General features: G+C 33.8%; 4 protein-coding genes across 4 annotated transcripts; all 4 read left to right on the top strand.

Moving 5' to 3' along the window:
- The first annotated feature begins 518 nt into the window (after positions 1 to 518).
- Positions 519 to 3912, top strand: LOC112801608 (origin of replication complex subunit 6). The gene is made up of 10 exons (XM_025844433.3): positions 519 to 834; positions 909 to 955; positions 1043 to 1147; positions 1244 to 1324; positions 1471 to 1582; positions 1690 to 1752; positions 1872 to 1959; positions 2110 to 2180; positions 3191 to 3287; positions 3546 to 3912. Exons 1-10 carry the CDS (start codon positions 607 to 609, stop codon positions 3623 to 3625), a joined length of 972 nt encoding a protein of 323 aa, XP_025700218.1. The 5' UTR covers positions 519 to 606; the 3' UTR covers positions 3626 to 3912.
- Positions 3913 to 12257: 8345 nt separating this feature from the next.
- Positions 12258 to 13433, top strand: LOC114924059 (uncharacterized). The gene has a single exon (XM_029298715.1). The coding sequence runs from the start codon at positions 12258 to 12260 to the stop codon at positions 13431 to 13433; it is 1176 nt and encodes a 391-aa protein (XP_029154548.1).
- Positions 13434 to 13521: 88 nt separating this feature from the next.
- LOC112803559 (uncharacterized) lies at positions 13522 to 16126 on the top strand. The gene is made up of 4 exons (XM_029298714.1): positions 13522 to 13912; positions 14113 to 14360; positions 15763 to 15835; positions 15948 to 16126. The coding sequence occupies exons 1-4, from the start codon at positions 13522 to 13524 to the stop codon at positions 16124 to 16126; spliced, it is 891 nt and encodes a 296-aa protein (XP_029154547.1).
- Positions 16127 to 24525: 8399 nt separating this feature from the next.
- Positions 24526 to 27374, top strand: LOC112801607 (sphinganine C4-monooxygenase 1). Its single transcript, XM_025844432.3, has 2 exons — positions 24526 to 25479; positions 26504 to 27374. The coding sequence occupies exons 1-2, from the start codon at positions 25255 to 25257 to the stop codon at positions 27056 to 27058; spliced, it is 780 nt and encodes a 259-aa protein (XP_025700217.1). The 5' UTR covers positions 24526 to 25254; the 3' UTR covers positions 27059 to 27374.
- The last annotated feature ends 309 nt before the right edge of the window (positions 27375 to 27683 follow it).

Below are 27683 nucleotides of genomic sequence, written 5' to 3'. Positions count from 1 at the left end.
ATGTTTTCTATTGTTATATAATATTATAGGAAATATAAAACCAACTATATATAAGAGATAACAAATTTTTCTAAAATAGTGTAATAAAATAGTAATTTATTTCACATTGATACTTTATAAAAAATTAATTGTTAATTTAACAAAAAAATAAATAACTAAAATAGTACATTTAATAAAAATATAGTTTTGTGATTTTAAAATTATTAAAAATACATTTTGAAAATAAAACCAACCAATCATATTTTTATTATTTTTAATACTTAAAAATAAATCTTTTTTTACAAATTAATCACGTTTTCTAAAATATAAAAAATTAAAAATAAAAATTATTTTCAAAAAATAAAAATAAAAAACAAAAACAGAAAATATTTTTACAAGCCAATTAATTCCTAAAATCTTTCTTTAAAAAAAATCCGATATATAACAGAGAAATTAAATGGTACCAAACTTTAAAGTATTAGCTAAAAAAAAAAAGCCGCCAATGAAAGCAAAGGCAAAAATGGAGGAGGGCGCCAAAACAGATTCTCGGCAAGCAGAGGGCGCCAGAATAGATTCGAAAAAAAAGACCGATTCACAGAAAACAATAATAATAAAGAGTAGAAAAATATGGCAAAAGCAAAACCATCTCCTCTGCTTCGTGCCCATCATCAGCATTACCATTTGCCCCCTCTCCCTCACATTTCCCTTTCCGACATACACACAACTGAAACAGCAATGGATCTTTCAGAGTTAGCAAAGAAGCTTTCGCTCTCTGACTCTAAACTTGTCGTCCGCAAAGCCGCCGAGCTCCGTCGCCTCTCCGATGTTCTCTTTGATTCCTCCATCATCGGAGTCGTAAGCTCCATTCCATTTCAATGTCCATTAAAAAAATCAAATCTGTAATTTTAATTTTAATTATTTTTTTGCAGGGAGAAGTTGCCAAAGCTCTCATCTGCTTGGAAATCGCCGCTACCAGGTACCTTCTTTTTATTTATTTATTCACTTTGATTGATTCTGATTCGTGGGTTTATGGGTTTTTATAACGTGTGAGCGCGTGTACCAGACTCGGGGTTCTGTTCGATCGATCTTGTGCGGTGAGGCTCAGCGGCTTATCAGAAAAGGCTTACATCCGATGCTACAATTCACTCCACAACGGTCTTGGGGTCAAGTTCGTTTTTTCCCATCCTAATTCCCTCTTTTTCTTTTTCCCCTTTGGTTTTGTCCCTTTTTGGGTGAACACTAATTGAGTAATTTGTAATTATAGGATGAAGCTAGATGTAAGGGAATTGGCGATTCAGTTTGGATGCGTTCGGATTATCCCTTTGGTTCGGGAGGGGCTCAAGCTGTAAGTTCCTTGCTTTCCTAGCACCTGACAGGTGTTTGAGAAAATGCTTCTTAGATTAAATTTGCAAATGGAAAACCAGTTTTTGTTACTTGTGGTTCAGTCTTTGTGCATGTTTGTGTTGACTAGTTGTTTCTTCTTTGCCTTAGTTACAAGGACCGGTTTACTGCTTCATTGCCAGCGTCTCGTCGTGCAAGTGCTGACTTTACTCGTCCTGTGTTTACCGCCGTTGCTTTTTATTTATGTGCAAAGAAACACATGGTAGCTTTCAAGTGATCTGTGGTGATGTAGAGCGTAGTATATCATGCATTTTACAGATTTGGTTTAACATTTGTTATTGCTTCTTGTCCTTTTCTTTTGTTTTGCAGCTTAAAGTTGATAAGGTTAGGCTGATTGAGCTTTGTGGTACATCTGAATCTGAATTTTCTAATGTAAGTGATGTGAGCTTATATGTTTCTATGATTAGTGTTATATATATAATATGTGTATTAGCTTTTGTGTACGATGTCATTAATTATGGTTTGAGTTTTGATGTTGATGGCTCCTGCAGGTTTCTACTACCATGAAGGACTTGTGTCATGATGTTTTTGGGGTTGCTAAAGAGAAGAAGGATCCGAGAGAAGTGAAGTCAAATCGAGGTACATCTCATTTATCTATGGTGATCTTGTATCATTTTGAGCAGCGGATTGATTGAAGACAGTTTGTTCGGCTTTTACTTTTCTTCAGTTCTCTTCAAATAGTAAATTGCATAAGTAGTTACTTTGCTGCTTCTCTCCCTTTCTGTGCAGAACTGCTTGATGTTTTACCTAGCAAAAGGAAACCTGAGGATGGTGGTTATTTGTCTGATGAAGGTCCAGAGGTAATAATGAATAATCTCATTAGAGCTTAATTGAGTGCCTCCTAAACCTTAAACAACTTGAACAAACACATCAATGTATCAAATGGAATGAGAATTGAAATTCATTTGACAAATTTAAAGGCCTAAGAACATGTTTACTCAATTAAACTCAATTAGGAGAGAATTCACAAAAGCATGCATTTACAAGGATTAAGTGCAAGTTAAATTGATAAATTCTACTCTTTTCAACTCAAAAACTGCAATAAAATATGGATTTATCAATGAGTAAATAATTTCTCTTCGAGTTAATTTTGTTTCAAAGAGAGCTAGATTGCAAATTCTTCACCACTATTATGTATGGGTTGATCCTTGTAGAAATGCTTCCATTAAGTCTAAGTTCAATGGGACACATCTATCATAGCTCACTGTCCATTACTTTGTATCCAATATTGCCTGGCTGTAATGTATGATTTAGTTATAGTTAGTAACTGCCTAATGCAACAGTTGAGCCATCATTAGTCATTACCAAAAGTAAATCCAAAGTCCAATTGTAGAACCATAGTATTCAACAGACTGGCTGGTGAATTAATTCAATAATAAAATCTAATAAAGAGCTAAATTGGTCACTTAGATATCTCACATTTTTCCGGTGTATATGCTTTCTCAAATTGGTCTGTGACAATATCTTAATTATATGAGCATCTGCCTATTCAGTAGCGGTCCCTCTTTATGGCGTAGAGTCATTGTTAACTGCTTCTAATTACAATTCAATTATAGTATTTATAATGATTTGAAGTCATCTCATAATTATGGGTCGGTTAAATGCAAAGCCACTGTGTTATGACTTTTGATCTCTCTTCCTCTATAACCTTACTCCCCAATATGTTGTTAGGATGGTATACATTTCCTTTGCATTTATCATAAATGATTGAACATTATGCTGCAAAGTCAGCCATTCCAATTTCTTATGATTATTGAGGTCTTCACTTTTGTGCTGCTGAAGTTGATTATAAAATCTTTTGTACGTCCAGCTTTCAAGTTATAAGAGACGCAAACAAATGGAAAAGGGTGAATATGAGAAGTGGAAGTCTTCTGTGGTTGCATCCAACAAGCAAAACAGAACTGAAGGTATACATTGAAACATCTTATTTAGTCCTTTCTTCCCCCAGGATTTCAGGATTTGAATCCTATAAAGTGAAGAGATTTGTAAAGTGATAATTGAGAGTAATCAACATTAAAGTACTTGGTGAGAACTTGGAATGGAAGTATTGATGCAAGGGGTGTGTACCCTTTTACTTTATCACTTCATAAATTTTCTTTTTAGAGAATTGAAATCGCTTTTGAAACTAAGCTAAGACAACCCCATTGACCCTTTCCTTTCTCTAGCACGTTGCAAGCGAACCAAGCAGACTCGCCTTGACTTTCTCAAGGAATCCCCAGAGACCCAGGAGTTGGAGGCTGCGTGAGATCACTGAGATGTTATTGTCTTGTTTTATGGTGATAGGTGAGAAGGTTCACTATTGTTTGGGAACAGATGAACAAAGGTGCCATTAACTGATTGCAACTCAAGACAAAGCTCTGGTTGATTTTGCCAGTGTTTATAATTTTGTAGTGTTACTCTGCAATTATTCAAGGATTAGTTGGCAAGAATTCTGTACAGACTCGCATTAATATTGTATTTTTATTGGTATTTGGTTTCGAAAAATGCCTTTTATATCTTTGCATACGCGGATGCGGGGATATCAAGTATGTATATACATCTTTCTTGGCATATTTCATTGTTTTAAACCTGCCAGTATTGTCTCTGATACTAAAAGATACAATTCAAGATCACGTTAACCTTCACATAATTCAAGTCTGATACTATACTACACATATGAACCTCATAGGAAGGTATGCATAACAATTTTCTAACTAATAAGTGACAGAAGTATTTTACTGTGTCGTGGAAATTTCAAAATTGGAGAAAAAAAGGAATTGGAGATTTGAGTCAATGTCTCAAAACTTGGACAAACTACAAAGTCATTCACTGAATTTGAGCGGATCAAACCATTAAAAAAAAAATGAGGGGATATTTAATATGACAAGTAAAATGAAAACCCTTCCATTTTCTGCTTGAGTGCTTGACCACTAAGGGCAACGTCCGCTTATTCCACTTGCACAAAGTGCCTTACTAGAAATGATATGGTTCACATGGGACTGATCAATGTGTTCAATGTATTTTAGCTAGGGATGTTGAATTTGAATTTTAGAAAAAAAGAAATTCCTCTTAGAATACTTCTATCTTTTTCATAGGACTTAAATTATATCGGATTAATTTAATTAGATTTTTGTAATAAATTTGAATGCCGATGAAATTAGATAAGATGACTAGTATCACAATATTAAACTTATCTAACTTCTGTCTTCAAAAATAAATTGAGGATAAAAAACTAATAGGTTATGTCACCAATAAAATAGAAAAACATATTAATGTGTAATTAAAAAATATGGAAAAGCATTATGTTACAATTTCGAAATTAGAAGGTAAATTTTCTTGTAAGCATTATAGGAGCCAAAATAACTCATCAATGTAACTTCAATTACCAAAATGATCCATTTCTAAATAAAAAACACCCCTTTTTTAAAGAAAATGCTTAGCATATTTAAAGCATTATATATCTTGTATTTACAATCAATAAAAAAAATCTATTTTAAATAACAAATAAAATAACAAAATTACATGAACATATGTTTTTTCTTTTTTTTTTCTATATTCTAATTCTTATTTTGACACCTGATAAATGTTGTATTGTTTTAATATCTAACTTGATTAGTTAATAATTACTTATATATGAAGGTTTTTTATGGCCTAGAGAAGGAGGTTGAATTTATGACCTTCTTTTAAGTTGATTGATTAACCCTTAAAACTAGGAAATGAAACTTAGCTTCCATTTGTCTGCATGATGGATTATGCAGGAGACAATTTAGTTTTGTCTCATAAATCACAGAGAGACAAAATAGTGCAGAGAAGAAGAAAATGGCACAAGCATATATCCTGGTTCAGTTGCTTTATTCAATACAACTAACATCCAGTCTCCACCACAATGTTGGTGGAATTTTCACTATACTTTCAAGTGTTACTGACACTAATTTTCTAGGATTCAACATAATCTTATCTCGTACAAACCAAACTTCAACATAAGCTTGATTTGCCTAGGCAACATCCTAAACTCTCAATACACTAAGTGCTTACCCAACTTAGCAAGGGATACATTAGATACAAGATGCAAAATAGAAATACAAATAAATAGAAATCTGAAATCAACTTTGGCTTTTCTTTCCAAGTTTTTCTCTTTTTCTTTTCTCTCTATTTGACTTTTTCAAATGCCTTACCTTTATGCCTTTTTTCACTCGAGAAAACAAAGAAAGATAATTGAAACAGAATAATAAAATAATAAACCATGAAAGAGATGATAATTCACAGTCTTGAAGTTATAAGTTGAACCGGTTTTAGTATTCTCTGATGACGCATGTTGGTGGAATGTTTCTTTGATCTAGAAACATTGTCTAAAATGTTGAACTTTCACAGGGAAACTCTCTATGAAACTTAGATTCTGATTCTCTCTCCTTGGTTTCACTCCGAATAGTTCTTTTCTTTTTTGTATGAGTTCAGTTAGCCACCTAAGGCTTGTTTCACATTGTTGACTTTTTCTTCTCACAAAATCATAGCAGCAGCGGTGCAGAAGAGAGATGGGACTGTAGCAGAGCATTCAGATATCATGCATTCATACATTTCATCTTCTCTTTCATCCTTTTTCCAATATCTTCAAAGATCTGAACCATTTATTCTTGCTTTGGCTCCAAGTTCCTTTCTTGACCGTTGATCCACAGTAGAGCTCCATAGCCTCCATTTTCTTTATTTTTTCAGAAATGGGTATGAGGGAAAAGGAAAGTTCAGCAAGCTATTTTGGACGACTAAACAGGAATTCATGCGTACGCATCCTATGTGCGTACACATGACTTGGCCAGAAAAGGATTTCGTGCGTAAGCACAAGTTTGGCTTCAACCTGAAATGCACGTACGCATGGCATGCTCGTATCGCAACTTCAATTTTTCGTCCAACGGCAATGCTTTGGCGCTCCACACCTGGTAAAAAAGGGAATTTTGCGTGTACGCATGATATGCACGTACGTGCGACTACACTTTACCGTCCCACGAGAGCTTCTTGGCACTTCATACCTGGTGCTACTACTATTTCAAAAAAAAAAAAAAGAGAATTACTTACTTTCTTTTGTCGTGGCACGGCACATTCTTGGCGTGGCATGGCAACGACAGAAACTAAATTAGTTTCAATAAGATGCATGCATTACATGGACACAGTACATCACTCTTCATTAATTTTGCATGATTATGAAATGTGCATTCTTACCTTATTTGGTTAGCCTGTATAAGTAATATGCATCAATCTAGTCTATGATTAGTGGTTAATGATTTTGGTAATTAGTTGTTTTGGCTAGCCATAGAAATCATCTTCTGTTTACTTTTGCATACTTGGTGTTGAATGATGTTGCATGGTTCATTTATTGGATTGCATGGTACCCTTTGAGCTTGATTATTACTTAATATTTGCAGCCATCTCTTTGGTTATAGATGTCACTAAATGCAAGCATCGTTTTAGTTGTTATAGTTATATATTTGGTTGAATTTATAATTAGTTTGTTCTTTGTTTGCAGTGGGTGTTTCACCTTGATTGCTAATCACTTCGTTAGTTTATTGAATAGTAGTTTCTTGTATTGGCTTAGTATTGGTCTTGTGTTTGATTAATATGCATGCTATGATTTTGATTTGTTTAAATTTTTGTTTAAATTTTGCAGGTACTTGTGTCACATCTAGGGACTCTCTAGAGCATTCCCTTCACTCTGGCTATTCAATTTGAATAAGCTATTGCATCACTTATTTGCTTGCACTAGAGAATCATGAATTTTATAATTCCATTATCACAGTTGTTTTTTGTTGCTTGAAGATAAATAACTATTCTAAGTTTAGTGTGGAGGCTATGCAGCACATAGTTTAGAAAGACAAAAAGAGAGTAACTCTTTTTTGAGCTTTAATTCTTTATACATGTTTTTGTCCTTAATTAATAATCATGATTCATTTTTTTTCATGTCACTTACTCTTAAAATTGTTTGCACCCAATATTATGCAACAAAGATTTTTTTTTCTCTTGAAAAGAAAAAGTTGAGGAAGCTTTTAAAATTTGGGACAAGCAAAGATTAAGATAAGTGGAGGTTCTGATGGTGTGAGTGTGTAATGAGGCTTTATATTTGTGAAAACTTACATAGGAGCTCTAAGACATGGGAGTTCTAAAACATGGAATGAAAACTTGTGAAAAACTCTAACTTGACGAGCAAAGTTTTAACTGTAATTTCTCTCAATTTTTTATCATGCTGGTTGAAAAATAAGGTTTATGATGTGTGGAAATATAGTGTGGGGGAGAGAAAACTGTGACTCTACAATAAAGAAAAATCGGTTTGATTATGAAAGAGTGGAGTTAGTTTGGTTCAGTTCAAGCTTAGTTTAATTCTAACTAAGCTAAGTACTTTGGTTTTACATGGCTTCATGAATCTTGGGTGAAAATAATTTCTCGTTGGTTTAGCCGGATTTCTAAAGAAAAGAAGAATACGATTTATTAATTAAACTGTAAAATTACTATTTTCAAACCATATTGATAGCGAGAGTATCTCAGCTTCGAATCATATCTAGAATACTTTACCAAGCTAAACTCATTAAGAAAACCTAATAGTAAAATTTTTAGAGATGAATTTAACTCGGCGATCAAATTCATTATTTTTGGTACGGTTTTTGGCTTAGGACACACTTTTACTTATTATTACACTTTCTTTTCTTTTCATTTATCCATCCTAAATCCGCCTTATAATATATGATAAGGTTATTCTCGACATTTATCATTTTCTTATCACAGAATTTTCGAGAAAAAATTCTGTAGAAAAATGGGGTGTTATACGTCTTCCTTCACAAATTCTTCCGAGAGAGAAATAAGTAGTGAAAAAATAAAATTGGTTGTGTGCTTAGTTTCACATTATATATATTTCATTTAGTACTATTAGTTAGCTGCTAGTATATTTTAATGCAAAGATATCAAATACAATTATTAATTTATTGACAAATTAAGTTTATCATTATCCAAAAAAATTTGAGATTAAAACGACACTGTTTTTCCAAGTGAATAAATTAAAGACAAATAGAATTTTGACCAATTTAAATTTTGAGATAAATTGATTCCGATCCATTCCATGTTGACACTTATTGCCCAACTTAGCAAGTTAGCATGAGATATCAGCGATTTTCGTTTTCAGATAATAGTGAGACTAATAAAAAAGTTGCATTGTCTCGTAGAGATTAGGGATAGTGGCTACTGTGGCGCTTTTTTTAGGGATTGTTTTGTCCTTCGTGAAGGATCATGTTGTCCTTAATGAAAAGGGTAGGAGCCGAGTTAGAATTTCACTTGGACATTATATAATTAGATGCATGTTCAAAACTACACTACAATAATAGTGAATCAAAATTAAATTCAAGTAAATAATTAAAAAAATGAGCGACGACCATTCTTGCTTGCATAGTTGTAAAAATTGACCCGGGCCAATTAGTTCAACAAAAAATTCGGTAAACCAAATCGTAAACCTATCTGGGTCAACATTTTAATAGTATAAGGATAAAAACTGGCCAAAACCAATTTGAACTTATCAAAATTGGTTTGAACTTCCCAAATCAGTGTGAATCGGTCAAGACCATAGTTCTGAAAATCAAACCGGACCAACTGATTCAATTGGATTAACCAGGAACCGATCACCTAGCCAGTCTGGGTAAGCCTATAAACCACTTGGCAAAAAATCGGTAGTTAACCGATGAACCGGCAAAGCTGTTCAATTTTTTGGAGGGTTTCCGGTTTGAAAATAAACCCTCCAAAGCGGCATCGTTTTGTCCTTTTTAAATAAAAAGAAAGAAGAAAGGCTAAATGAAGTACTGAACCCTAAATCGATTCCCATTAACCCATCTTCTTCGGTCTTCACAAACACATCTCTCCTCTCTTCTCTGAGAAGTGAGAACCATAGAAGCCACCAATCGAATAACCACCGTAGCCCGCTGCCATCGCATCCCGTAGCCACCGCAGCGACAGGTTTGACCACAGTAGCCCCACCGTGTCCTTGTCATTACCGAGCTCGCCTTCTCTGTGTTCGCCGGTGTGTGATGCTTAGGCTAGTTACACAAGCCTTTTTCATTAGTTTTCATTAGGTTTCATGCATTTCTTAGGCAATAACTAAGTATTTAGATGAGAATTGCATGCATATCTTGATTCAATCAAACATGGTTAATTATGTGTATTTTCATGAGATTTATGCAAAAATTTACTTGATGCTATGAATGATGCAAAATCTAGTGATTATGGCAATACTTTAATGCATTTGTTTCGTTGATGATAGGTGAAGAGAAGCAGAAGAAGGGTGAGAAAGAAGTAGAGAAGGCAACATTGGTGGCCAAAGTTGGCTTACCAACGTTGCCACAAACGTTGATCAAGGGGCAAGCAAGCAATGTTGGTGGCCAAAATTGGCTCACCAACGTTGCCACCAATGTTCCAATGGCTTGAAGAGCAACATTGGTGGCCAAAGTTGGCTCACCAATGTTGCTGGCAATGTTGCATAAAAACTGGTGCCCAACGTTGGTGGGAACATTGGTGAACCAACGTTACCACCAATGTCTTCAATAAAAGCTCACTTTGGAGATTGGAAAATTTTGATACGATGCGTACGCGTGAAAGTGGAAAAATAGCAAGTCTCACGTACGCATGGGCGACGCGCACGCGCAAAATGGCAAAAATCCAGCTTTGATGCGTACGCGTGGGCGACGCATACGCGTGACCATGAAAGCGTTGGTGTGCAAACTTTACCACAAACATTGCCACCAACATCTTCGATAGCTTTGAAGAGAATTGCATGAAAAACTGGTCATCGACGCGCACGCGTGAGTGATGCATACGCGTGACCAGGCCAATATTGGTAGTAACGTTGGTGCACAAACGTTGCCACAAACGTTCCTCAATGGTTTACAGGGAACGTTGGCCAACGTTAGTGCCCACCAACGTTAGTGATTAACGTCTATGCTAAGCTCATTTCCAGTGGCATCCATGCAAGCTTGTGAATGTTGGTTAGCTCAAGCCCATGTCAACATTACTCAAAGCCACTCTTAACTTGCTTCAACAAAGGCCAAAGTCGACATCCAAGACTTGAAGATTGATTGGGAAAGTGTATAAATAGAGAAGATTTTGAAGAAGAAAAGAAGGCTTCCAGCATGGGACCCTAATTGGGAAACCCTGAGAAGATTTTCTTTTGTACTTTTTCTTTCCTTTACATACTTTCTTTTCCTTTTTGTTTGGATTGAGCAATGATGAACTAAACCCCCCATTTCACTAGGGGAAGAGCTCTATTGTAATCCTAATGATTGAATGAACATATTCTTCTTCTCAATCCACTTGTGTAGCTATAGGATATTTTCTGTTTTGATTGAGATTCACTCACTCCAGAAGAAAGTTTGAATTTGTTGAATGCTTGTGTGAGCCTTGGAAGGGGAATCATGAGCATTAGACTTGGAGCTCTATCCTTCACAATTCTCTTGACCAATACTATTCGGGAGGAATTGAGGTCTTGAGCAGGGACGGATTTATTCATTGGGGAGTGGGGGCAACTGCCCTAAGTGAAATTCCAAAAATGTTTTAGTAGTTATTAGTAAAATGTCTAAATTGCCCCCAGTATATAATTAGTTTTAACCCCAGGACCTAAACCCCACTTCAAACTAAATCCCTAACCCTTCTTTTTCCCTAATCTTCTTCATCTACTCCAGCCCTCCCTCTAGGCTCCAGCCGCCAGTTGCCGTGTTGCATGCCACCAGGCACCAGCCCACCACTCTGCGTTTCAGACAGTGTCACGGTTCTCTCCTTGCTGACGTCTCCGCCCTCGTGTCTCCAGAGTCCAGAGTCACTGGCTCTGCCGTGCCGCGTCTCTGCATGACCGCATCCCCTTCTGGCTTCTGCCTTGTGCCTTCTTCTTCTTCTTCTTCTTCTTCTTCTTCTTCTTCTTCTTCTTCTTCTTCTTCTTCTTCTTCGAATACTGCGAATCTGAGTTCCTATTCTCTCTTCAGTTTTCACTATTCAGACTTCAGCAGAGAACGCCTACCTTTCGTCTTCGTCCTGCTGCCGCTGAACGCCTGAACGCCGCACGCCCGCACCGCTACCGCCTATTGGGTTCTGCACTTTTGCTTCTTAGTTCCTAGAGTTCAGATGTTCAGATTCAGTCTTGAATTATTCTATTTCTTGGTACATTCATGAATCATGATTCAGCAATCTGCAATTTTGTTTATTCACTTATTTGCTAATTGGATTAATTTTTTTGATAATTGATTTAGTTGGTTTGTTAATTGTGAATTTGTGATTGAATTTGTTCTGATGTAATTGCAACTTTGCAAGTTTAGTTTGATTAATTTGTTTGTTAATTCACTTATTCACTTAATTTTATTCATTTACACTATACTCCTTTTTTTCCTCTTCGATATATAAAGATTGCGTCTTTTGGTCTTTCCTACTTGCTTAAGTTGGGAAAAAATGAAGACTAGAATATGTAAAGACTCATTATATGGTATTGTTTATATGAGTTTTGAAATAAGTTTATATGGTATTGTTTAAATTTCATTACAGCCTTACAAGGCCTTTGAAATAAGTTTATATGCTCAATTTCCGTTTCTGGAGTCTGGACTACTATTCTACTAATGTTGAACAATGACTCAATGAGTAATATTACCTCATTGACTTAGATGGCATTTATAGGCATGCTTATAGCAATTCTGTCTCATCATCAGGTGTGCATCAGCACCGCAAGAGTTTAGAATGGATTGGGATATTAGTTGTTGTTATTTTTGTTGGAATTCGAAAATTTATTTAAATGACATATGTATATCAATTTTGTATTTATAATTTTTAATTTGTGTAGAATTGTGAACTTTTTTATTAATTAATTAACTTAGATTTATAATTTTATCTTATTAGTAATGGAGAAATATTTCAAAAGAACCTCGTCATTGGAGATTGGATCTCAAAATAATTCATCGACCTCTTCTAATAAAAGGAGGTTTTTAGAATTCGAAGTAGAGAGTCTTATAGCAGATCCAGGACAACGACCAAAGGTTTCAAGTTATCATCCGAATGACAGAGACAAAGTTAGATGTGCATATTTACAAAAAGGTCCTTGTCAACCAAGGACTCATGATTTTCCACAAACTGCTTATGGTTCTTCTTTTCGAAGATTTAATCCTAATTGGTTTGATGACTATGGCAACTGGTTAGAGTATAGTATATCAAAAGATGCTGTTTTTTGTCTTTGTTGTTATCTTATGAAACCCGAGACTGAAGGTGGTGATGCTTTTGTAACTAATGACTTTTCAAATTGGAAAAAAAAGGAGAGACTACAAATTCATGTTGGGATTCATGATAGTGCTCATAATCAGGCTTGGAGAAAATGTGAAGCACTTATGAGACCAAAACAACACATCATTGCTGCTATTGAAAAACAATCTGAGCAAGCTAGAAAGAATTATCAAATTCACTTGACAGCAACAATTGATTGTATTAGATTTCTTTTGCGACAAGGATTGGCCTTTCGTGGTAATGTTGAGACGGATGATTCTGTTAACCAAGGAAATTTTTTAGAACTTCTAAACTTTCTTGCACAACATAATGAAGAGATTGATCGTACTTTCAAAAATGCTCGTGGTAATATTAAACTAATAGCACCCTCAATCCAAAAAGACATTGTAAGAGCTGCCGCAAGGGAAATGACAAAAGTCATTGTTGATGATCTTGGTGATGAATTATTTGCTGTATTGGTTGATGAAGCCCGCGACATTTCCATTAAGGAGCAAATGTCAATTTGCTTAAGGTATGTAAACAAAGAAGGACAAGTTAGAGAGCATTTTCTTGGTCTTGTTCATGTTTCTAATACTAATGCTTTATCTCTAAAATTAGTATTGGAGTCATTATTAGAAACATATAATTTAAGTTTATCAAGAGTATGTGGACAAGGATATGATGGTGCAAGTAACATGCAAGGAGAATTTAATGGTTTGAAAACTTTGATATTGAAAGAAAATTCTTATGCTTTCTATGTACATTGCTTTGCCCACCAACTTCAGTTAACTCTTGTAACGGTTGCAAAAAAAACAAGTTAAAATTGCTTTGCTTTTTAATTTGTTAACCAATTTGTGCAATGTTGTTGGAGCTTCGTGTAAACGAAGAGATATACTTCGTGATAGTCAGATGACTAAGACAATTGAAGCATTAAAAAGTGGAGAAATTTCTAGTGGGCGTGGTTTGAATCAAGAAACAGCTTTAAAAAGAGCTGGAGACACTAGATGGGATTCACACTATGGAACTATACTTAGATTAATTTCTTTATTTCCTTCTGTGGTTAATGTTCTTGAATATGTTGAGGAAGATGGAAATAATTCAGAACAAAGAGCTGAAGCATGTCATTTATTGAATGTCATTCAATCCTTTGAATTTATTTTCAACTTGCACTTGATGAAAAATATATTGGGAGTTACTAATGAGTTATCTCAGGCATTACAAAGGAATGATCAAGATATTGTAAATGCTATGGCATTAGTCAAAGTGTCTAAGCAACGATTGCAAAATATAAGAGATGATGGTTGGTCTCATTTACTTGATGAAGTCTCACTGTTTTGTGACAAACATGATATTATTGTTCCAATCATGGATGATATATTTGTGTCACAAGGAAGATCAAGATGTAAAGCTCAAAAGATATCAAATTTCATCATTTTCAAGTTGAGATATTCTATCAAGTAGTTGATAGACAACTTCAAGAACTCAATAATCGTTTTACAGAGGTGAATACTGAATTGCTTCTTTGCATAACTTGTTTGAATCCAAGACACTCATTTTTTGCATTTGATAAGGAGAAGTTGATCCAGTTAGCTCAATTTTATCCATTAGAATTTTCTTCCACTCAACTTTTGGCACTTGACAGTCAACTTGAGAACTTCATACTAGATGTGCGTTCTGATGATCATTTCTCGGACTTAAATGGAATTGGTGCTCTTTCTCAGAAGTTGGTTGAGACTCGAAAGAATATTGTTTATCCATTAGTGTTTCTTCTTTTAAAGTTGGCTTTTGTTTTGCCTATAGCAACTGCATCAGTTGAAAGAACTTTTTCTGCTATGAACATCATAAAGAGTCGACTTCGTAACCGTATGGGAGATGAATTTTTAAATGATTGTTTAGTGACATACATAGAAAGAGACATTTGATTGTATTGACAATGAAAAGATTATTCAATCTTTTCAAAATATGAAACCTAGAAGAATGGAATTCTAAATTATTTGTTATTATTTTGAATTATTATTTTATTATTTTGCCCCCATTGAAAATTTTTTTTGGATCCGTCACTGGTCTTGAGAGTCTGTGTGGCATATGGATGAGAGAACAAGCTTAACCTCTTCTCATGACAATTAGATCAAGAAATTGGCACGATTGATTGTGATTAGAGAGATTGGATTGCCAAGGAATTGGGATCCAATCAATTTCAATCCGCCATAGATCTACTCATATGATTGAGAAGGAAGTTGAGACCCATTTGATTCATGATGGATTATGATATCTCCAATCCATAGTGAATCGTTCTCTTTGATTTTCTTCAATTTAGATTACTCTGAATTCACTTCAATTGCAATTGTTTACTGCTTTCTTGATTCCCAGCACCCAAATCCCAATTTACGTTTCATGCAATTTAATTTCTATTGCCATTTACATTTGTGCCTTTTATTTCTTGTTATTTAAGATTCAAGTTATTTACATTTCTCGCAATTTAAGATTCAGCTTATTTAAGTTTCTTGCACTTTAAGCTTCTGCTCATTTACTTTTCAGCATTTAATTCACTAGTCCTTTACTTTCCAGCATTTATATTTTCCAGCACCTTACATTTTTGTTGTTTTACTTTGTGAATTGCTCATTTAATTTCACCAAACTCTTCCAAATATTAGCTTGACTAGACTCATCACTCAACTAAAATTGCTTGATCCATCAATCCCTGTGGGATCGACCTCACTCTTGTGAGTTTTACTACTTGATGCGACCCGGTATACTTGCTGGTAGTTTATGCGGAGTCAATTTTTTCGTATCAGTCGCTTTCTCTGTCGTCGCCGTTGCTCGCCTTCCTCCTCCCCGTCGGTAAGTAATCCTCCTTGGTTTACAGTTTTTCACTTTGTAGCCATCTCCCCGGCGTCTGCTTGCCAGTTTAGGGCAGTTGATTTTGATAATAGTTGTTATTTGTTAGTAATTGATTTGCTGATTAGCTGGATTTTTTGTGGTTATTATTTGCTGGAATAGATTTATTTGTTATTTCTGATTTTTTGTTCATGATTTTCTGATTTATTTTTTTTACTGGATTCATGATTTTGATTTATTTGTTATTTATTCATGATTTTGTTGCTGAGGCTATTGTTTGCTTGTTTAGTAATTGTTTGTTGTATGTTACAGATGGATGAATCACAAAGTAATTCACAGCTACAAGATAATGCTGCTCAAGATTCTCAAACTGGTTCTTCTAGAGGTAAATCTGATCCAACTTGGCAATATTTAGAAATAGAAAGCTACATACACATCTTATACAAGTATCTTGAAAATGCGGTGGGATAAGCATTTGAAATGTGACCTCTATGCAGCAGCTTACTTTTTGAATCCAGGTTTCTTCTATAGTGAGGGTTTTGTTGAAAAGGCAAATATTTTGATGTCTTTACTTGATTTATTTGATATTGACACCTTTTGCGATGACTCAGTTGCCGCAATAAAAGAGATACAGTTGTATCGAGATCGAAAAGTTTTGGAAGGGAAAGTGCTTTGAAAGCGATAAAGAGACTTGAACCTGGTAAGTTATTATATTTCTATGTTCAATTTACTTTGAAGGTTTTTAAAATATTGAATGATAATTGATGTTTGACTTTCATATCTTGGTCGGTGAACGGTGGAGGCTACATGGTGGGAGTGCTCCTAATTTGCATAAAATGGCGATTCGTCTTCTTCATCAAACATCTTTATCATCTGGATGTGAGAGGAATTGGAGCCTCTTTGAACAAATCTATTCAAAGAGGAGGAACCGAATAGAGCATCAAAGGCTAAGTGACATTATTTATGTGACTTATAATCTACGCCTTCAATCTAGATTGCATTGCAAGAAGAAGAATTATGATCCAATTGACTTTCAAAGTATCGACACGATAGATTTTTGGGTAATAGCAGATGAAGATGATCCTGAATTTACTAATGGAGACATTGAAGGCATTGAAAATTTAATTTACACAGATAATACTATGCCTTCATATCCTAAAGGTGATTGAAATAGCAAAACTTGTTTTATTTACTACAGATGTATGTCGTAAAGTTATAACTTTGATTTTTCTTGGTTTTTTATTTTATTTTATTAGATGGAGGAGATATGGAAGTTGATGTGGATTTGCCTGATGTTGCTGATTCTTCAAATACAACTTCTTTTGATGGTACTTCTGAAGATGGTGGCTTTGGATTACCTGTTTATGATAGAGATATTGGAACACCTAATGATAATTATGATTTGTGATGAGTTGCACTTTTGATTAGTTGAGAATTTGTTAGTAATTGTTTCTTTTGATAGTAAAATATTATGTATTTGTCATTATGTGCGTTTTTGTTGTTTAATTATAAACTTTGATGTTTGAAGTTGTTTGTGAACTTCTAATATTAAATTATGGATAAGTTATTATGTGAAATTTTAAATTTATTAAGTTAGAAATTATTAAATTTATATACCTAAAATTATATATAAATTTTTAATAATTTTGTTTAATATTTAGTTAAACCGATTGAACTCCAATTAAACTCTGATCGAATCAATAAATTATTGAACTAGTAATTTTATTAGTTTATTGACCGATCCTATTCTCGCAACTTTGGTCAAGACTTGATTAACTTGCATATTGATGACATCAGCAGCAAATTTGAGCAAATTTTAGAAACTTGCCTCTGCTGGGATTCAAATCTAGAGTTAAAAAAATGATGAGGAACCTGACAACCACTAAGCTAAGAAGTTTTTCACTATATATTGTGTATTTGTGCTTCTTTTTTACCATATAACATACCTAATACTATTGTCATTTTTTTTATTGCTTGATTGTTTACTTTTATTCTTTAACTTTTACTTGAACACTTTTTTTATTGAGCATTTTAATTTATTTATTTTTTACAAAATTAAAATTGAAAATTTATACCTTTATTTTTTAGAAATAAAAAACCTGAAATAATACTTTCTATTTATCAAGTTCAATCAGACTAATAACAAGTTCGGATAAATAAATCTCATAGTTATTACACATACTTGAATAATATAATAAGTATAAATTATTAAAATAACAAATAATAATCAATTTAATAAAAAATAAAATAAAAAATATTTATTAAAAATTATATAATTATTTAATTATAATCGAATCAACTCATGTAACTAATTATCTAGTGTGTGTTTGGATTGGTAAACTGGAGTTTGAATGGAAGTAATTTTGTAGAATTGATTTTGGGTAGAAGCGAGTTTGTACCAACATGATTTATGTTTGGCAATTTTTATTAAAATTGATTTTGATAAAATAAATATTATTTGAATAATATTAGTTAAAATCACTTCTAAATAAATAATTAATTACAAAAAAATATAATATTAAATTATAATATTTATTTTTAAGTATATTTAATCTTTTTTTATATTTTTTTAGTATTTTTTATATAATTTTTTTTATAGTACTCTATTTTAGTATATTATAATTTTTTATTATTATAATAAAAATTAATATTTATTTATGAAATTAAAAATAACATATAAAAATTGACAAATTTTTAAGTATTTTTTTATAGTAAAAATTAATATTTATTTATTAAATTAAAAATAATATATAAAATAATATATTTTTAGTACTCTTTTTAAGTACTCTTAATAATCTTATTTTTATTATTATTTTAGGTTCTAATTTTTTACAAGTTATATTTTTATTATTATTATTTATAATTAATTTTTTATTTAATTTATCATTTCTAATAAAAACAATAATACATATTATAAAAAATTAAAATAATAAACAGTGCACAAAAATTAGAATAATTATTTTAATATTCTCAGTATTTATTAAAAAAAATTATAGAAAAACCAATAACAACTAGTCACAAACCTAAACGTATGCTGAGCAAAAGTAGAAGCTATAATTTCTTGCTTCTAGTGAACGAGCTTTTGGGATGCAGAATCACGTTGGCGTTCAGAAAAGAAAAGTTGCCAAACACCAAAAAACATCATTCAAAGCACTGAAATGCATATTTATCCTCTCCAACGTGTTTCACAAACACATCCAATAAGCTAATATTTTGATTAAATTAATTATCACTTTAATGGTAATAATTACATTTTTTGTAGGAATTAAATTCTTTCAATTTTTTTTACTTAAAAGAATAAACTGTCATTTTTCGTCATACTCTACATTTTATTGATAAGAGAAAAAAATAAAAAATAAAATATTAAAAAATAAAAAATTATACTTTATTCTCCGAAGCTAGAAAAAATTAAGAAACTGTTGTAAAATAAATAAAAGATATATTAAATATAAAATAAAGATGTATAAATAGAAGACTCTAGCATTAATATAATTAGCTCAATAATGATTTATATATATACATTAAAATTATATGTTGTAATGTGTATATATATATAAAGATAGAAAGAAGTATTAAAAGTAAAGAGAGAGAATTTCATTTGTTAATTATTTGTGTGCTTGTATTTCTCTCAGAGGCAAAGACCTCTATTTATACATATATTGGGAGCTTAATTTCAACATGCATTTAATATCATTCCTTCTTTGAAAATGTGAGTTTTACATGGGAATGGGCATCCACGTTGTTCGTTCTTATCACAACACTCCCCTTGGATGCCCATTTAAGATTATTGCCTCATTAAAACCTTACTAAAGAAAAATCCTATGAAAAAAACCTTAGTGAAGGAAAAAGAGTACAATATCCTTTGTGATGGGGACTGCGTCATTAAAAACCTTGTCAAGAAAAACCCAATGAGAAAAAAACCTGACCAAGGAAAAAAGAGTACAGTCTCCCCCTCTTGCCGACATCATTTAATGTCTCAAAATCGGTGCATCCTAATCTCATGTACCAATCTTTCAAAGGAGGATTTTGGGAGTGACTTTGTAAATAAATCTTCCAGATTGTCACTTGAGCGGATCTGTTAGACATCGATTGTCCCTCGATTTTGAAGGTCATGAGTGAAAAAGAATTTGGGAGAAATATGCTTTGTTCTATCACCTTTAATGTATCCGCCTTTAAGTTGAGCAATGCATGCTGTATTATCTTCAAATAGGACAATTGGAGCTATCTTATGATCAATCAGTCCACATGATGACAGAATATATTGAATCAGACTCCTCAGCCAAAAACACTCACGACTAGCTTCATGAATCGCCAGTATTTCAGCATGATTAGAGGAGGTTGCTACTATCGTCTGTTTTGTGGACCTCCATGATATAGCTGTACCACCATATGTGAATAGGTATCCTATTTTAGATCTCCCTTTATGTGGATCAGACAAGTATCCGGCATCTGCATAGCCAACTAGTTGTGACTTGGATCCATAGGGATAAAACAATACCATATCAACCGTTCCATGAAGATATCGAAAGATTTGCTTGATTCCAATCCAATGTCTTCTGGTTGGAGAGGAACTATACCTTGCTAGTAAATTCACAGCAAATGATATATCGGGTCATGTATTATTAGTAAGATACATTAGCGCTCCAATGGCACTAAGATATGGTACTTCAGGACCAAGGATATCTTCATTCTCTTCTTTAGGATGGAATTGATCCTTTTTCACATCCAAAGACCTTACGATCATTGGGGTACTTAATGGATGTGACTTATCCATATAAAATCTCTTCAAGATCTTTTCTCTGTATGTTGTTTGATGAATAAAGATCCCATTTTTTATATGCTCGATCTGCAGGTCGAGACAGAATTTAGTCCTTCCAAGATCTTTCATTTCAAACTCTTTTTTTAGAGTTTTTATAATTGTTGGAATCTCTTCAGGAGTCCCAATGATATTTAAATCATCAACGTACACAGCAATAATAATGAATCCAGATGTAATTTTCTTTATGAAAACACAGGGACAGACATCATCATTCTTGAATCCATTTTTGGCCAGATACTCAGTAAGACGATTATACCACATTCGTCCAGATTGCTTTAGACCATATAAAGATCTTTGCAATTTGACTGAGTATAACCCTTGCGAATATTCATTGGGTGGTTTAGATATCTTTAGTCCTTCAGGGACTTTCATATAGATATCCCGATCTAATGAGCCGTATAAGTAGGCTGTTACCACATTCATTAAATGCATATGCAGTTTATGATATGCAGATAAACTAACCAAATAACGCAATGTTATCGCATCCACTATAGGGGAATACGTTTCTTCATAATCTATACCGAGCCTTTGTGAAAAACCTTGTGCCACAAGTCGGGCTTTATAGCGCACAACTTCATTTTTCTCATTTCGTTTTCTCACAAATACCCACCTATATCCAAAAGGTTTTACATCTTCTGGTGTACGGACTACAGGTCCAAAGACTTCACGTTTAGCAAGTGAGTCTAATTTAGCCTTCATGGCTTCTTTCCATTTTGGCCAATAATTCCTTTGTCGACGTTCTTCGACTGAACTTGGCTCAAGATCCTTACTTTCATGCATGATATTTAATGCCACATTATATGCAAATATTTCATTGACAGTTGTCCTATTTTGGTCCTATTTTTCTCCTGTAAAGACATAATTTATCGAGATCTCGTCATTTTCACTATTTTCAGGTACCTGAACGTCTTCTGGCGTTATATCATAACTTTGGATAACTACAAGTGTCTTTACTATGTCTTTTTCAACAGGAATATTATTTACCTCTTTTCTCTTTCGAGGATTTTTGTCTTTGGAACCGACAGGCCTACCACGCTTCTGGCGTGAATTTGCTTCGGTGGCAATTTGTCCAACTGGGACATCAATTCGAATTGGGAAATTTTCTGCTGGTATATAAGATTTGGTTATCCTCTTTGTATCGGAAAATGCATCAGGCAATTCATTTGCTATTCTTTGCAAATGTATAATCTTTTGAAATTTGAGTTCACATTGCCCTGATCGAGGATCTAAATGCATCAACGATGACACATTCCAATTAAGTTCCTTTTCAGGAAGCTTATTCTCTCCCCCTAATGTTGGAAATTTTGATTCATCAAAATGACAATCCGTAAACCGGGCTTTAAATACATCTCCAGTTTGTATCTCAAGATACCTCACTATAGAGGGAGAATCATATCCAACATATATCCCCAATTTTCTTTGGGGTCCCATTTTAGTGCGATTAGGTGGTGCAATGGGAACATATATCGCACACCCAAATATTCTTAAATGGGAGACATTTGGCTGCTGGCCAAAAGCTAATTGCATAGGAGAGAACTGATGATAACTCGTTGGCCTCAAACAAATAAGTGCTGCAGCATGTAAAACAGCATGCCCCCAAACCGAGGTTGGGAGATTTGTTCTCATAAGTAAGGGTCTAGCAATTAATTGGAGGCATTTAATAAGTGATTCTGCTAACCCATTTTGTGTGTGAACATAAGCTACTGGATGTTCAACACTTATTCCATTAGCCATACAATAAGCATCAAAAGCTTGGGAAGTAAATTCACTAGCATTATCAAGACGAATTGCTTTGATTGAATTTTCTGAAAATTGTGCTTTTAATCGAATAATTTGAGTCAGTAATCTCGCAAACGCCAGGTTGCGAGAGGACAATAAGCACACATGTGACCATCTCGAAGATGCGTCTATTAGGACCATAAAATATCTAAAAGATCCACATGGTGGATGAATAGGTCCACATATATCACCTTGAATCCTATCTAGGAATTCAGGGGACTTAAATCCAATCTTTACTGATGATGGCCTTAAAATTAACTTCCCTTGAGAACATGTAGCACAACAAAATTCACTAGTTTTAAGAATCTTCTGGTTCTTTAGTAAATATCCATGAGAGTTTTCAATAATTCTCCTAATCATGGTTGTTCCCGGATGAATTCATTTGGGCTAGTAAACTTCTGGTTTACAGTGGCATGTGATTCAATTGCACGAATCTTGGTATAATATAACCCAGATGAAAGTGAGGGTAATTTTTCTAATATAACTTTCTTATTTGAATCATGAGTTGTGATACATAAATACTCATGATTTCCCTCATTCATAGTCTCAATATGATATCCATTTCGGCGAATATCTTTAAAGCTCAACAAGTTTCTTCGAGACTTGGTAGACAACAGTGCATTATTTATTATGAATTTTGTTCCTCCGGGAAACAAAATTATAGCTCTTCAGAGCCTTCTATCACATTGCCTGAGCCAATAATAGTATTAACACATTCTTCTTTTGGCACAAGATGGGTAAAATATATATCACTTTTGAGAATAGTGTGCGAACTTGCACTATCCGCAAGGCATACATCTTTATTATATATCCTTGCTATTTTCTTCAAAGACAAATAATAATAAAATGAGTAGTATGCACAGTTAAATTGAATACTTGATCATAATTATTTTTCTAAGAAACACTGTATATAAAATAATGTCATATACTAAAATTTTATTTTAAAACATGACACATTTAATAATTTCAAAATTCATAAACATTAATATTTCATTATTTATATACATCATATTTGAAACTTAAATACATAGAAAATAAAACTTAATAATAAGTTCTTTACATTATTTATTTACATGAATACTTAACAATCTCACACATTAAACTATTCCATCATTGATCAAATGACCAATATTTGCTTCAGGATCCTCAAAGAAATCAGATACATCATAATGAGTGGTGGAATTTTCAGCATCATTTGAAACGAAATTCGACTCTTTTTCCTTGTCGTCCTTTTTCAAAAATGCTTGGTAAAGATCGACTAGGTGCCTTGGGGTACGACAGGTACGTGACCAATGGCCCTTTCCACCACAACGGAAACACTTATCCTCTGTTGATTTATTCTGCCCGATATTTCTTTCTTTATCCCACTTCTGGTGAGATCCTCTCTTTTGAATATAATTCCTTTTCCTTCCATAATTTTTCTTGTTATTAAAACCTTGCCATTTACCTCTTCTGGGGTAATTTGCCGCATTTACTTCAGGAAATGGGGCGGCGCCAGCTGGGCGCGTTTCATGATTTTTTAAGAGCAACTCATTGTTGCGTTCAGCAACAAGAAGACAAGAAATTAACTCAGAATATTTTTTAAATCCCTTTTCTCGATACTGCTGCTGCAGGAGCACATTCGAGGCATGGAAGGTTGAGAAAGTTTTCTCCAACATATCATGATCAGTTATCTTTTTCCCACATAATTTCATTCGTAAGGTGATTCGAAATATTGCAGAATTATATTCATTTATGGATTTAAAATCCTGCAAACGCAAGTGCGTCCATTCATATCGGGCTTGAGGAAGTATCCCCTTTTTTTATGATTGTACCTTTCTTCAAGGTCTTTCCAAAGATCTGCAGGATCTTTTAATGTGAGATATTCATTTTTCAATCCTTCGTCAAGATGACGACGGAGAAAAATCATGGCTTTGGCTTTATCCTTCTGGGATGCATTATTTTCAGCCTTAATGGTATCTCCAAGATCCATTGAATCAAGATGAATTTCAGCATCTAGTATCCATGATAAATAATTGTTTCCAGCTATATCAAGATCAAGAGCATTGAATTCAAGATGAGAGAGTTTCGACATAATGAAAATTTGTTACCTGAGTCTTCTAAAAATTTGATCAGAGTCTCGTGCTGATAACGTGTTGTGAAATAAATAAAAAATATATTAAATATAAAATAAAGATATATAAATAGAAGACTCTAACATTAATATAATTAGCACAATAATAATTTATATATATATATATATATATATTAAAATTATATGTTGTAATGTGTATATATATAAAGATAAAAAGAAATATTAAAAGTAAAGAGAGAGAGAATTTCATTTGTTTATTGTTTGTGTGCTTATATTTCTCTCAGAGACAAAGAACTCTATTTATACATATATTAGAAACTTAATTTTAACATATATTTAATATTATTCCTTTTTAAAAAATGTGAGTTTTACATAAGAATGAGCATCCACATTGCTCCTTGTTATCACAACAGAAACTTTTTTTTTAAATAATCCATTCGCTTTCTTGCATACAACACAGAAAGTGTATAATTACTTACTTTTGGCTTTAGGTCAACTCCAATGCGCCCGTCCCACAGAAGATACGTTAACATTCAAAACCGGCTTGCTTAAACCATCAGTGGTCCCGTTCCTATTTTTGCTCGGTCAAACACGGTGTCGTCTCGTTCACTCAAAAATATTAAAAAAGAAAAACACGTCATCACTTCATAACGGGCTCTACTCTAATGCCCAAACGAAAGTATCAGTCCTTCCTATAATCTAATCGCAACCGTCCGTTTCTCCCATCACTACACATCAGCCCATACAACCGTGCGCCATCACCACACAGAAGTATAATCTCTGATATTTTTCCAGCGTGTACTATTCGTTTTGTAGAGTCCCATTCGCGCAAGCAATTATTCATTCTCTCTTTGGAATCTTCCTTTGCCAATTGCCACTTCGAGGAACCCTAATAAATCTGTGATTAATGCACCTAACCAATATTTAATTGGTTCTTTATTTCTTTATATGGGTTTGCCGGCAAAACCAACTAAACTACTCAGATTGAAGACATCAACAGAAACCAGAGTTTCAGTTTATTCCCAACATAAGGGTTAGGGTTTCCCTGTTGGTTCCTCAGTCCGAGTTCTTTCAATTCCGTTCCAATTTCGTGTGATTGAGGTCTCTCTTCACTCCAATCGCAATAAAAACAATGATTTTGGGGATTTCTGATGAGATGCTTGGGACTTTTGTCCCAATCATAATTTACTGGGTTTATTCGGGGATTTACGTTGTTCTTGGTTTGTTTTCTGAGGATTACCGCTTGCATACCAAGGAAGATGAAGATGAGAAGAATTTGGTGTCAAAGGGTGCTGTGGTTAAAGGAGTTCTCCTCCAACAGTTAGTTCAAGCGGTGGTTGCAACTCTCTTGTTTGCGGTATGTGTCTATCATTATTATTTTTATTTTCCCAGAAGTTGGAGGAGTAAAGTTTCTATGTTTTATCTCGCTTTTCTTTTATCGATTTATTTTTATGTTTGATGATTAAGATTAACCACAAGAAGATGCAAGGATTTAGTTAATTACTAATTTAAATTACCCCCAAATGTGCCGTTTTTTTTCTAAGGTTTAAATACCAACCACGCTTTCAAATTTAGCTTCTCACATTTTGAGAGACGTGTGGTCAACAAACAAAGCTTTTTCTGTATCTTTTATGTCACTATTAACCCCATAATTCCAAATAGTCTTTGTGCCTTGCCTTGTAAACTAAAGCATGGCCTATTTGAGAAATCATGGTTTCTGTTTTGCATGCGCTAGTCTATTAATCCACTATCAGGAGCTAACTCGTTGATTAATTCAATATAGATAATGTAATAGTTTCCGTAAATGCTATGCACCCAAAATAAGTTAAATGTAAACCTTCTGAATCACCAATGAGAAAGTTGCAGATTTAGTGATCAATGCATTGTCTGACTTCGGGACCTGGATTTTATCTTCATATTCATTTTAGATGGTAGAGTGAAAGTTTTTTAGAAAGATCAGTAACATACGGAAAAAAGCTACAGGTCTGATCATGTCCCATAACATTTATCCAAAAATTTGTGCAATTGTGTTTCAACCATTTAGTATATTGCTGAATGCACAAATCAAATTGTATGCCATAGAATCTTCCTTCTAACTATGAGAGTTGCACTTGTAAGTATGTGAAAATTATACAAGGATTGGTTTGATAGTCTAGTGGTTAAGGTAGGACACTTAATCTAAATTGCCTTTGGCTTTATCTGGAGCTTTTTTTTACCCTTAAGTTTTACTGTTGGAGGGGGTGTGTTGGACTATAAAATTTTTTTATCCCCCTCATCAGTATTAAAGATGGTACTAATTCTAGTTTAAAATCATTCGAGTCCATGTGTAGCTATTTATTCAGATAAACTCAATTGTAATCGGGGTATTTGTTATTTTATAGGTGACAGGAAGCGATACCCAAAGTGATTTGAATCAGAATGCTTCCCTCCTTGCTGTGGCCCGGCAATTTGGTACTGCTATGTTGGTAATGGACACATGGCAATATTTCATGCATAGGTACATGCATCACAACAAGTTCCTATACAAGCATATTCACTCCCAACATCACAGACTCATTGTACCTTACTCATTTGGAGCTTTGTACAATCACCCTCTGGAGGGACTGCTTCTTGACACCATCGGCGGGGCTTTGTCTTTCCTTTTGTCTGGCATGAGTCCTCGGGCCTCCATCTTCTTCTTCTCCTTTGCCACCATTAAGACAGTCGATGATCATTGCGGGTTGTGGCTCCCTGGAAACCTTTTCCACGTTATCTTCAAGAACAATACAGCATACCACGACGTGCACCATCAGCTCTATGGAAACAAGTACAACTACTCGCAGCCATTCTTCGTCATGTGGGATCGCATCTTGGGCACTTACATGCCATACACATTGGAGAAGAGGGCTGATGGGGGTTTTGAAGCCAGACCTTGTAAAGACTCCAAGGATGATTAACTTTTTATCTTAGTGAGTATTCTTTTTGTGTACTAGTATTGGTTTTCGTTATTTATGATCAGCACTTCCTGGGTGACCAGCTTTTGTATATAAACATTATACTGAATTGCCTACGCTACTATTGTTCTTCACATGTCTGTTTATACTAGTTAGACTTAATAAGGAAATTGAGAAGCTACCTAGTTAAGGTGTTATTTCACCCTTTTATGTACGGCTGCTATAATACTATTATCAAAACTTGTATACATTACCTTGTTTTGTAAACTTGCTTAAGGATGCAATTTCTGATACTGGTATAGTGAGTTCGTTTTGCTGACCCTGTTTTTCTGCATATATATATATATATATATGCTTAAGGATGCAATTTCTGATATTGGTATAGTAAGTTCGTTTTGCTGACTGTGGTTATGAGGTGATTTTTGTGTATGTGGATAGACCTGTATCTTATGTACTTCATGGAGCCATAGGGGATGATGTGTATAGTAATGAGGGGGAAATGCTGAAATTTCCGAGGCTTATGGGTTTTGAAGTGACTGAGCTGCTTGTTACCTATTAGCATGCATTAAGATATATGTTCAGTTATGTCTACATCTTTGAGTTTGAATGAATTTTAGCATCCTTGAAA

The sequence above is a fragment of the Arachis hypogaea genome, chromosome 5 (genome assembly GCF_003086295.3).
Source record: "Arachis hypogaea cultivar Tifrunner chromosome 5, arahy.Tifrunner.gnm2.J5K5, whole genome shotgun sequence".
Lineage (NCBI taxonomy): Eukaryota > Viridiplantae > Streptophyta > Magnoliopsida > Fabales > Fabaceae > Arachis > Arachis hypogaea.
Note: the sequence above shows the minus strand (reverse complement) of the source record. Positions and strands in the feature narration are given on the sequence as shown.